At 34.4% G+C, this 13113-nt stretch overlaps 1 protein-coding gene across 2 annotated transcripts in view; it reads left to right on the forward strand.

The window, feature by feature from the left end:
• The window catches only part of LOC105153582 (uncharacterized), a 34265-nt gene that overhangs the window by 12483 nt on the left and 8669 nt on the right, over positions 1-13113 (forward strand). For both annotated transcript variants that reach the window (XM_011068499.2, XM_011068500.2), the window contains exon 5: positions 12388-12579. In XM_011068499.2, coding sequence (XP_011066801.1) covers positions 12388-12579 — 192 coding nt within the window. The remainder of the gene's footprint in view (positions 1-12387; positions 12580-13113) is intronic.

Raw genomic sequence — 13113 nt, forward strand, 5'->3', positions numbered from 1 at the left:
AGAAAGCTACATTTTTTTTATACGTATTCATATCTTTATATTTTATATCTTAAATTATAGAACAGAGCTATGTTAAAAAAAAAAAAGATAATATTCGCACATCCCAAAATTAGATTCTGGTCCACGCATATTTTTAGAAAAACTGAAAAAAAAAAACCTCCGAAAGGGAACGCACTTCTCACTTGTCCGAACTGTGAAACGAAAAACGAAGGAATTATCACGACGATCGGTCGCCCAATGTCGCACCCGCACTATTTTCCAGTAATAGACCAAGCGCGGCGCTTGTCTATGTCGGCCGCTAGTTGCTCGCGTAGTACTCGGTGGTGGGGGGTACCGCACGCCTTCTTAAAGCCTTGCGGTTTTTTCAAAAACAGCGCGCTACCCCCACCACGCTTGTTCTAGCCCCCCACTAACCGCTAACGCATCGCGTTGCATGCGTATGCTGCGGGACTTGTTCCACGTCATCCCTCTCCTCCCTCCGCAACCCCTCTAAATAACACTTTCCCAACCCTACTCCTCTCTCCTTAGAGCCGTTGCTCTTTCATACCATCGCGCTGCGCCTCTTGCTGCACTCAAACATACGTATGTTGCTGCATTCGCCTCTACGAGTCTCTCTCGCACTTCTTAGCTGTATTGTAGTGTGCCTATATTTTACGTCATACACACACATACACACACACGCGCACACACATATATATACATATTCTCATACATTTTTCGCCTTCTCGCCTTTCTCGATCGCAAATGCACTTTTTTCGCAACAAAGATTTTCAACGACTCGATTTAAGGAGCGCTTTACAGTCGGAAACTTATTATAATTAAATACAGTTGAACAGAATTTCGATTTCTCTTCTTTTTTTTTTCATTTTATTTTAAGCTGAGAAAAACTATTTGGAACGTTTCAAGTAAAATTACACTTACCTGTACATGAGCGATTAATTCATGCTGAAGTATTATGACGAAATTGCCGAAATTATTATTGATATTTAGGTCTGTTTTTTTATTACTGCACCCTCTGAACTGGTGCATACGATGCAATAAGTTGAAGTGAAACAAACGTACATTTATTTCACTTCAACACCGCACTATCGCATCGTGTGTACCAATTCAGAGAGTTCAGCAATAAAAACAGACCTTATATTTTGGCTGTGCTTTTCGTTTTTTCTATACATTTTTTCATTTTACTTGCTTCATTCCGCAATACGAACATACGCTTGTTTCATTTGACGATCAAGGGAAGAGCAGCTATTGCTAAAAGAAAAGGCCTTTTGTTCCGTGCGTTCTGAATACGGGCTTTGGATTTCAATAATTGCTATGTACTACATGTGCAACGCGAGTGGACATAGCGATAGCGTCAGAGTGCCGAGAAAGTGTGTCATTGTTTACGCATAGTCGGTTTACTCTGCGACTCGTGCCGATATTTAGCTTCCACTCGTCGGTTCGTTTAGTTCCATTGCGATATTTTGAGATATGCGTTAAGGAGAGACGCGATAAAGTGTTAGATAGTGAAAAATGATTCATTCTAACTGAACATCGCAGACATTTTATTTTCTCCTTCACCGCGCTAAAGATCTTTCTTGGAAAATCTAAATTGTTTTATTCGAGAATTTTTGAACTTTTCATTTTCATTGAAAAATATTTGTAAATATGATCCAATATTATGCGAAGTATCCTTTACAGCAATTGAATATTGGAAAATAGTAATTAACTACGTTTTGAATATTAAAAGTATTGTTTTTCAATGCTTTTAATACTCAGAATAAGTAATTAATTACTATCTTTTAGCATTAAGTAGAATCGAATTTCTATAAGAGATACACTTCCAATTAGTGATAAAAAAGACGGTATTCTTTTTACTTATTCGCTATGTACGAAGTAATTTATTCAATTTTCTCATAATGAGCTTAACACTTCAAATTTGATGTTTATAGAATTATATACTTATATATGTATATACTGTTATCATTAATAGCATATAACTATTATTGTTGAATAATATTATTAATAATAATAATATAATTGTAAACCATATATATTTTTATTAATATAATATAATTCAACAACATTACTGTTATTAATAATTTATACTGTCACTATTTAACACTAATTAATATTATATAATATAATATTATAAAATAGTATTTAATACGGTATTGCTACATAAATAACATTAATATTTTCGCTAAGAAATTAAATGGAATACGTATTGCCTAATTTAACGCGAAAATGGCGGATTCGAGCGCCACACCTTGACATCAAAAGTGATTTCGAATGCAAACAGGCATTCGCACTCGGGAGTGATTAAACTCATTCTTAGACATGATTAAACTCGTTGCACGTGGCCATTTATTTTTACCCAAAGCAGACACCACGAAATTTCTTAGTCGTGGCACCGAGTCGGATTGCCGATAACCCGAATGACTCGAAAAGAGAAGAAAAGTAACGTACGTGTTGCATACTTTCCTTATGAGTCACACTATTTATCCATACAGGCTTCAATGGTCGATCGCATCTTGCAAGGACAAAACTCCGTTTCGTGCGCGGGCTATATGCATATTGAACGTCGTTTTTGCCGAGCGTGCATACGTGTACATATATCTACATGCACGGGCGCGGCGTGAGAGAAAGCGATCTGTGCTTCAAAAGATTATTCGCTCGGTTCCGAAGACCTTAGCTTGCTCCGGAACTCCGATGAGAACTATTCGCCCCCCTCCCCCTCCCTTTACCCCTGCTCCGCAACTCCCTCTTCCGTTCTCCATCCCCGTCGCGCTCGCCGTGCGATTGCAGCGTCCGGTGCAAAAATAAAAATCGGAATAGGAGCGAGGGGAAATGCAAGCCGATCGAGCGCGAGGAGGTAAGTTAGGTCACTGGGCGCATTAATGCGCCGGCTAACCTTACTTTCGCATTGCTAGATTCAATTCATGCCAAGGCTGACCGGGTGCGTTGCCCTCGATCGCCCCTATGCCGCCGCCGCCGCCACCGCCGCCGCCGCCGCCGTCGCCGCCGTCGTCGTTGCTGCTGCTGCTGCTGTTGCTGCTGCTGCTGCTGCTGATCCCTTCCTCTCCCCCCTCTCCCTCCCCCTGCCTCTCGCTCTTCGGCAACCGACCGACCGATCGGCGCTCAGACACTGCTAGACACTCGCCACCTCGTAGAGACGCCGGCTCTATACGCTCGGAGTCTCGCCGATACGACACGCGTCATTCCCTGCAAAAAATAGAATGAACCGCGTGGTTAGCAGCTATTTAAGGGATGTTTAGAATGTTATGTTTCTAATCTTTTCAAGCAATTAATTTTTAATTAAAATTTTTTTTTTTTTAGATCACACTTTTACCGAATTATTTTATTTATTTGGATTTTTTACCAGCCTAATTTTGGCAGCAGTCGGCCGATTTATGCCCGTTTTCACCAATGTAGATTAACTTTAATCTCGGTTCAACTTCTAATTTCTAGAAAAAGACGAAGAGTAAGTTGAACTGAGATTAAAGTTAATGTACATTGGTGGAAATGGGTATTAAAGATACAATTTACAAGATCATTCATTTAACAAATCGCTCGGACATGGGATAATTTATTTTCGATGTAGATTCATCATGTTGAAGAAGATCTATGAAGAATATCTTCTTTTGTATCCCCTCCTTGTAATATAGAGACTAACGTTGAAAAAAAGACTATATATATGTAAAATATATGGTGATTCTAATGGATTTATCAAGCAAATTATTCGTTGCTCGTCGTGATCGCCTATCAATGATGATCGAGTAAAATGCTACGCGGTCGAACATTATACGGAATTCAATCGATTCCTCGGTCATATTACAGGAGAATTCTTTGATTATATCGTCGCATATCGTGTATCATTTTCTCAATAAAGCTTGTCACAGTCATTCATTGAGTTATATATTGATCCCGGCTACTCTTCAATGCATTCAATATGTACATATGTACGTTAAGTTTGAAATAAATCTCCGATCAATTAATAGCCGCGATAGCCATGTATATTTCTCCCGGCATCAGATTTCTCCTGTATTTATTTCTATCTCTCTTGTTTATTTTCTATATTTATTTATCAGGAAGGCGGGGGTCTCATAATACTAAAAATAGGATATAATAAAATTGCGTGAAAGTATTGTGCATATATTATCAAGATTAGTAAATAATCATATTAGATAAAATATTCTAAAATTTATACAAATAATAAAATCCCTAGCATATTTATTTTAATAAAATAATTTGACTGGTCATTTTTTATAATTATATTGTCCAAAAATTTTTTTTGCAACACGAATATGAATAGTCATTTCCGATGTTTTTCTGCTGAGTACGAATCTGTAAATCAAATTTGGCTATCACAATTTTGAAAAAATGACGTTAAAAGTTAAAAATGATTTTGAATATTTTTATGACGTTGTCAACTTCGATAAATTTTATTAATATCGCGAAAGTAACTTTTAGCTCTAAAACCATTTTGTTTCTTTAAAATCAATATAAAATTAGGTACAAAATACAGTAGGTATGTCAGGAAGATTATAATCTTCAACACATAATTCAAGATCATAATCTTCCTTCCATATTGTATTTTGTTAATTTTATATTGATTTTTTATATAATATAATCCGAATTATATTATAAGTACAAAAGTACTTACTTTTACATAATAATATTAAGATGGAACAAAATGCCTATACTACCTATATAGACAAGAGTTATTTTTAAATGTTATATCTTGCAAACAAAAAAATCATATGAAACAAGATTTTAAAGCTAAAAGTTGAAAAAAAAGTTTTCGAAGAGCATAAAAAAAATAGAAAAATTTTTGATGCTAGTATTACAATGTCAATGTGAAAATTTTCAAAATCGTCTTTTTTTCCTCTTAATTCCTTTTTTTTTTCAAAATTATGATAGCCATATATGGCCAATAGATTCGTATTCAGCAGGCAAAAATATATCAAAATGATTAACTTTCATTTTGAAAATTGGTTCTGGATAGTATTATTAAAGTTCAAAATATTAAATATGCAATAGTCATCGTTAAATGTTGACAAGATATTACATTTAAATATTTTAGAATATAATGAATTACAAAATTAAAATACAACAAGCTTTCATATAGAATTAAATTAAATCAAATTAAATTCATTTATATTCTCTTGAAAATATAATATATATTTTTAATTTATTTGACATATCAATGCATGGAAAACAAAACGATAGAACATCTCTTTATCAGCGCAGGTCTTCAGCCAGGTAATTCTTCATCAACATACTTCTGATAGCAAAACAAATATGTGCTCTCTCTCTCTCTCTCTCTCTCTCTCTCCGCTTTTCCTTATTATTTTTAACAACCTCTGTCTTTCTCTCTCTCTCTCTCTTTCTCACGCCATATATCTGACTGTAATCTTTCTTCACTATCATCATCGTAGTCATCGTCGTCGTCGTCATCACCTCATTGATCGACTCGCGATTACAACGCAGCCTCGCGCGCGAAATTCACTCGGCTCGCGCGATTCCCCAGACTTTTATCCGACCGCGGCGATCGCGCCCATAGCCGTACGAAGGCTCGGGCCGTACATTTGTCCATCGGTGTGCATCGCTTTGACCACCCGTTTATTCGGCCGCACGTCCATGCAGCATGCACCCGTCTTTTTGACCATGCGCGCGGGCCTGCTCGGACCGGACCCGCTCTCACCGCGTTGTATCGTGTCCGCGGGGTGGCTGACCTAACCAAAAGGGTCGTTGCACCCGGTGCGCCTGGGTCCGCTTTCACCCCACCACGTCTTCCTCTCTTTCTCTATACTTCTTCTAGCAGCTTCGCGCGTGTGCGCGCGCGCAGCCGAACCTATCCTCCCGTCAACGTCTTGCTTCCACCATCGCGGAGTGTGACGGCCGCTCTTCCTCCTTTCTCTCCATCTCTTCTCTTCTTTCTCATTCCCGTTTTCTTATTATTATTCTCTTTCTTTCATTCTCTCTGCCCACCCTCCTTCCGCACCCTGGTCCTCTTCGCTCTTATCCTACGTATTGTCCATTTCGCTCAAACCCCGGCTGTGTAACCGGGTCCAAAAGAAATTATAGTTATTTGCCACTGACCCTTTCGGATAGTCGATTATTTCGCAGCAGTCGCCCATCCCAATCACCCTTCCCCCTCGCTCGCTTTCTCTCCCCTCCTATTCTCCTTGGATATTCTTCCTTCTTTTCTATGTATTTATTGTAATTAAATTATTTTAACTGAATGTAGACAATCATTAATCGTTAAAAGGTATTGTAGATAAATATTGATTTATATATTGTTTCACAGTTATTCAACATGATAATAGTTTTAATAGAAATATTTTAATTTCTCTTATCAAAAATTTAGAAACGTGTAATTAATAAAAAATGTATATTCTCCCCCTTTCTCATTTATTTCTTTCTTTTTTCCTCTTGCTCATCCGGTTTTTTTCTTTTATCATACCTTTCCTTCCTTTTTATCAATAATTACGGAATTTCTTTAATACAACACCGGTATATCCGCGGAAGAGAGGATGTTCCATCCATGAGAGCCATGTTCTTTTTCCCCTTAGAATCTTCTTTTTTAAAAATATTTTGCAGTAAAATGTTACATATATTTTAATATTTTTAAAATGCTTAATCACAATTTTGATGTTTCAAAAATATTTTTTAATTTAAGAAGCTTCTAGGTTCTTACGATTTAAGACTTACTACTCTCTTGTAGATATACCTACCACGTTATGCAGCGTTATATGTGAAAGTCAATTGCAGTTAATTGCAAAACACTGTTTAAAATATTACTGTGTCTGCCGATAAGTATCGTTTTTGCTGAATAAAGTTTCTTCAGCCCTTCGACATTTGAAAATCTGATTAAGAGATTGTATGAATGAAGAGACATCGAATAAAAAGAAAAACATAAAGAAAGTATTTTAAAGTCAGCTTTAAAATACTTTAAATTTCTTACGTTATTTTAAATTAACCTTTTATATACTTTAAACTGTCTTAAACATTTTTAAATAAACTGTTAATTATTTTTATGAATCTTAACTTCATTTAAAGTAAACTTTTCCAAGGATAATTAGAAATATAATTAGATGCATATACGAAAGAAATACTTTTCGAATTGGATTTATATTCATACGTGGTCCAACTAATATTAAAAAAGTAAGATACGTTTAATATAATCGGGTGGATATGTATTATAGGTATGTACCAATAAGTGTGTACGCTGTAGCTTAAATAAAATTATCATTATTGATGTTATTATAACCATCAGATTTTTCTGAGCTATATGTTGAGAAAAATCAAAATGCTACCGATACCACATCATAACGCAAATTTAGGTTTTTAGCACGGAACAACAAAGAACAGTTATCGAATGACGTCGGTGTAAAATGATAAGGCTCGTTGTTTGCTATACATTCGCGAGGCGTACCAGACTATGATAGAGATTAGCTTATCTCGACTACGAACCACAAGGAGGTCTCTGTTCATTTGCCAGCACTATGTCAATATTATTTCGCTGACCGCCATCATATGCGAGCGCGAACTTCCAAAACTATAGCATTATATTCGCAACTCTCTCTCTCTCTCTCTCTCTCTCTCTCTCTCTCTCTCTCTCTTTCTTTCATATTTCTAGCAAAAGAAGTCATAAGAGTTAAAAATTGATTTTCTAAACTTAACAATTAATATTATATGTATAGGAAGAAAGGAGAATTTTATAATTCACTTTGGAGTAAATGACATTGTTTTGTATTAGTTTTCTTTAAGAGAAATAGAACGTTTAGATAATATTTTTAATCGAAAGATTACTAAAGCCAATTGTAAAATTTAAATTAATATACAGGAATTTTATTTGTTAAGTTTACGTTTATTTTTATTTTTCTTTTTGAGAAATATTCTCTATTTTATCGTTAATAAATTTGCAAGCAAAATTCGTACATTTTTTCCTCTACTACTAGACGAAATTAAATATTTAGCTCGATTTTTACAAATGCCCAAATTTTAAACCAGCGCATATTTGTTTACTATAAAAATAGAAAAATGAAACTTAAAGCCGTTGTATGTACCGTTCGCCGAAGTTGTTACTGCTCTCTCTCTCTCTCTCTCTCTCTCTCTCTCTCTCTCTCTCTCTCTTTCTCTCTCTCTCTATGTCTCTGTCTTTCTGGCACGACTTTTATCATAAAGGTCAAACAAATTCGAGTTGCCAAATCGTTCTACGGCTATCTTTTCTAAAACTGCCTGCGATCATAAATATTATATGAGCATCCAAAGTGATTGACATTAATATGTAAGCATTACAAAAGAAAAAAACATACGGACGTGTTTGTTTCAAGACGTAATAAATGCTACCAACTACTTTAATAATTCATTTTATTTGATATTTTCTTCTATTTGTAATATGACTTTTTTCCAATAAATGAAAAATATGACATAAAAAAAAGTACAAAAAATTGAAATTTAAAAACACGCCTACAAGTTATTTTAAATAACACATTTATCTCAGAAGAGAAAGAAAAATCTACTTTTCATATTTGCTTCGCACATCATAAATTATCTCACTTTACAATGTTTTAGTTTTTATCATTTACAGTTGTTAATGTGAAGGAAGGTGGTATTTGCAGTTTTTTCATGTTATAATTCTCTCTCTTTTTCTCTATCTCTATCTTTCTCCTCTCTTTCTCTCCCTCACTTCTATCAAGAAAAATCTAGTTTTAGTTTTACATGTACTTCTTTAATTACATTATGCTTTTATTTAATTGGACGATAATAGTTTAGTCTAAACGATTTTAATTACCTTAGTCCCTATGATACTACGTAATTAGATTTTAATGTATACGTTAGATGATAAAATAATTCAAGGCCTTTTATTTAGTTCATGGCTATCTATTTATTCGTATAGCCGAGATCTGTTATGGTATAGACAGACTAGAATCATTTTGACCGTCTAGGACCTCTAACGGTACCGTTAAAAGATGCGTCAATGGAATATCAATACTACTTTTTGGACTTCAACGTATATTCCATTCACTATACTATTTCGCTCCAATCATATCTATCTTTTTCTCTTCTCGTCATCGTTTCTTTTTTATACGTTTTTTTTTTAATATAAAGAAATAAGAAAATTTTAAATTTGTAAGTGATAATCGGAATTTAAAAAAAGATATTACATTGCTTGTCTATTTTTTAATAATATTAAACAAGAATTTCTAAGATAAATGTGAAAACACAACAAGAAAGGAAGCTTTTAATAGTCAACCTGAGTGAATTTATATACTATTTATATGGTTATTTGAATTGCGCGCCGAATTGATTTTTTTGACTTGAAACGCAAATCAAATTGAACTACAGTAATAACATTACAAAACAAATTAAATTGCCTGGCAATTTAATAATTTGATGCTCATAGGCTTCTTATAAAAATCTTAGTAATGCTGAATAATATATTAAAATTATTTATATGCAGTGCAAAGACCATATTTTACTGTTATTGTGTAGTTTTAAGTAAATAACTTTCAAAAAGGTAATAACATCCATAAAAAAGAATCATAGGATTTATTATCAGAGTTTGGAAGTCAGTTTAAAAATTGACCCCTGATGAGCTTCAAATAAACAGAAACTAGAAACTTGATGAACAATTAAAAATTCTCTAAAACTCCGAGTTTTATGATAAATAATTTTTTTAAAATTCCGCCATATTAAATCTGCCATTTTTAATTTTTTATTTTTGATCTCAGATCAAGAATTATCTTATCTTTAAATAAAGAATTATCAAATTATTTCATAAGCTAAATTTTATAAAAATTGAACGACCAGTTTATAAAAATGACTTAAAAAAGAGACGCTGCCGGTCCACAAAGGGTAAAACTTTTAAATCAACATGTAATAATCAGTTAAAATATTCGATGTAAGTTAATTATTTATATATTCAAGAAAGATAATTAAGGCATTGTACATATAGTGGCTATAAAATGAAAATTATATTTAACTACGGAACACCATATATGTATTCGGTTGTCATTGTCTACAGAACATTCGTCTATAAACGTCCTCCATTCGACGTGACCGTCTGCAACCTCTAACGGTTAACAAAAAAAACCAGACGACAAACCAGGCGAATGTCCTTGAGTGTTTAGTACTTGAATGTCCGCTAGAAGTGGTGGTATGATTACGACCCAACACGAACTCTCTATGTATAATCTACGTATGCGACAATCCCACGCAAACACATGCAGAGTTACATCTATAACTATATGTCATATCTGCCAATTTTCTGTAACCTGTTGGTTATATTTCGGAACGATTAGTCTTCATTACAAAGACATGAATCGGAAATTTAATTAGTTTCGTGATCAAGTTTAGTACTTAATCGATTAAATTAACTTTGACTAATATTAAGTACTTATTAAATACTGTCTACTTTTGGTTATATTTCATAATAAATTACAATTACATTACTATAATTATGCTCTTAAACGTTTTTCATTTTTTATTTTTATAGATTACGATGTCAATTCGCGCGCGTATTAATTGTGCAATTTTTTCGAAGAAATAAAATATGTAAAAACTATTGATCAACATGTCCTTGCAATTCTATCTAGTAATAATCGGCTGATCGATTTACGGCAAAGGTGAAAGGTCACGTATATGGAACACAGCAGATGGCCAAAACTCGTCTATGCGATGCCATCTTTTTCGCAATATACGATAGTCTACAAATATATGTAAAAACGATTGATATAGCAATCTTTAAAAACTAGATGACTTTTTCCATAACTTTTTGAAACCTTCTAAAATTTTATACACAAAATATGCTAAAGTGATATTACAGGAAATAAGTTGGGACCGGTAAAGGGAGCAGAAAAAACGCTTCCTAATTTTTTTCGATAAAATTTCTCGTGCTTAAAATTGAAAAACGGTGATTTTACATCAAACTGTTTACAAGAAAGATAAAAATCCGTTTTGTATGCACTTCGAATAAAATTTCCACATAGCTTACGTATAGAGATGACAGCTTAACTTGGGACAGGTGATTACATAATCTATAAACGTATCATAGCGTAGGTTTCATTGAGTCAACTTATAGAGGACAACCGCTCGCCGACAATAAAAAAGCGCGAGACGGTCGTACGTACATATCGTTCGCTTCGTGTTTTCGGCGCGTATTTTCGACTGCCATCCGCGAGTACCGAGTCAGGGCCTCGCAATGATACCTGCTCGCTTTGGCTAACGTGACGACCGGTGTGTGTAGCGATCTAACAGAAAAGGAATGGAGAGACGCAGCGTAAGAGCAATGCCCCTTGGGTCAGGTTCAGTACCCTTTGGCACTGGCACAAGGCACTCGGAGAACGACGTAACCGGCATGCATCTGGGCACGTATAGGTGTACGCGTACACGCGAACACCTACTTGCATGCGAAATAGCTTTTTCGCGACGCGATAGATAAAAAACTGAACGAGATGTTCCCTTCTTCTCTCCGCTCTTCCTCCCTCCCCCTCCCCCTCCTCCTCCCTTCTTCTCGCTCGTCCTCTTCTTGCGCGCGTTTCGTAAATTAGGACAGCTCCTCGCGCATCTACTGTAACTAAATATCCCGTATCCTGCGCGAAACATTCTCGAACATCACCGAAAAATTATGCCCGCCTTGCGAATATCACGTCTCGAGATGTTCCATCAAATCGAGAGATTCTATGACGACGCCAAGTACAAGTAATATTATGTATAAAAAAAATAAGGCTCCCAAGAAATAAATCGTAATAAATCGTAGATTAAAAGACAAGCCCATGCGAACTGATGCTAGGTGGATCGCGTGTAAAAAATGTATTAATAAAATAAAGATACAATTTATTAATGTAACTGTCTTTCTTTTATAGGAAGGAAAAAAGAAAAATTTATTACTTATATTCAGACAAATGGTTGTGCATCGCTAAAGATTTAATTTTCTTTAATCCTCTGAAGTTGCCGGTAGGTCTGTTAAACCCAATTATATAAATCTCTTTGTCAAAAATGTCAAATAATTCAAATTTCTTTATGTGTCTTCAAATTTGAATTATTCTTACTAAGATTATACTTAGTATATTCATTCTCTTTTATTTGAATTATATTATTTTAGTTTTTCAAAATTAAGTAATTAACATAAATAAATGAGTTTTACAAACCGAGCGTTAATATAGTCGTTAAAGTTGCAGATTTTCAGCTTCATTAAATTCTTTGTAAATTTTAATAATAATTGACAAAGAAGAAAATGTTCTCTTTTGCTGTTTCTTACGCTCTTACGATCGAATTTTATACTCATCAAGATTTCGCACCGCGCGCAGAGGTGACGAATGAAACGTTCGGAATTTCCGTCCTCGTAGGTTTCCTACACGTGCTTTATCGTACGAATGTATTTCTATGCAATTTCAGTTGGTGAATGGCCTAGACGTACCTCGATACATTTGCGAGACGGAGGTTATGGATGTAAATGTTACTTCGGCGGCGGCCGTGATGGAATACACCATCACTTCCGGTAATCATACCAGCAAGAACGCAAACGGGAACATCATCACCCTTACGCTCAAGAACAATCATCTTATCGTAGAAACAGAGGAACGTGCGGTACGTATGTTATCAAATTTTCGTCGCATATTATCGTAACGCGATAGGATTTTTCAATGTGTCACGACACGCTAATATGCCGCAAAGGGGGTGATGTAAATTGCAAGAAGGTAAAACGAAGCGAAAAAAAATTAGAAATAAAAGAAAAGCGAGTAAGACGCGAAATAAAAAATATTTACAACATTATAAAAATTAACTAAAACTTAAATTATATTTATTCTTATTTCAATCAAAGCGATATAGTTTTTGTAATAAAATTATTTTTAGAACATAAAAAAAAAGATAAAAACCAAGACTTTAGATATCTAATAAAAAAGCGATATCAGTAAAAATGTTATACTGGACACACTAATGAAGCGTATGCATTTAACGATGTATCTTGACAAATTTAGCTCGGTATTTAATCTTTAAGTAACATTCCAAACAAATTTTATCTTTATACTTATATTTTTTAACAATATGTATAGAATTAAATTTACACTATTTTTTTGAGATAGGGAAATGTAAGAATAATTAACTGTGAGAAATTGGGCA

The sequence above is a fragment of the Acromyrmex echinatior genome, chromosome 5 (genome assembly GCF_024713525.1).
Source record: "Acromyrmex echinatior isolate Ae372 chromosome 5, ASM2471352v2, whole genome shotgun sequence".
Lineage (NCBI taxonomy): Eukaryota > Metazoa > Arthropoda > Insecta > Hymenoptera > Formicidae > Acromyrmex > Acromyrmex echinatior.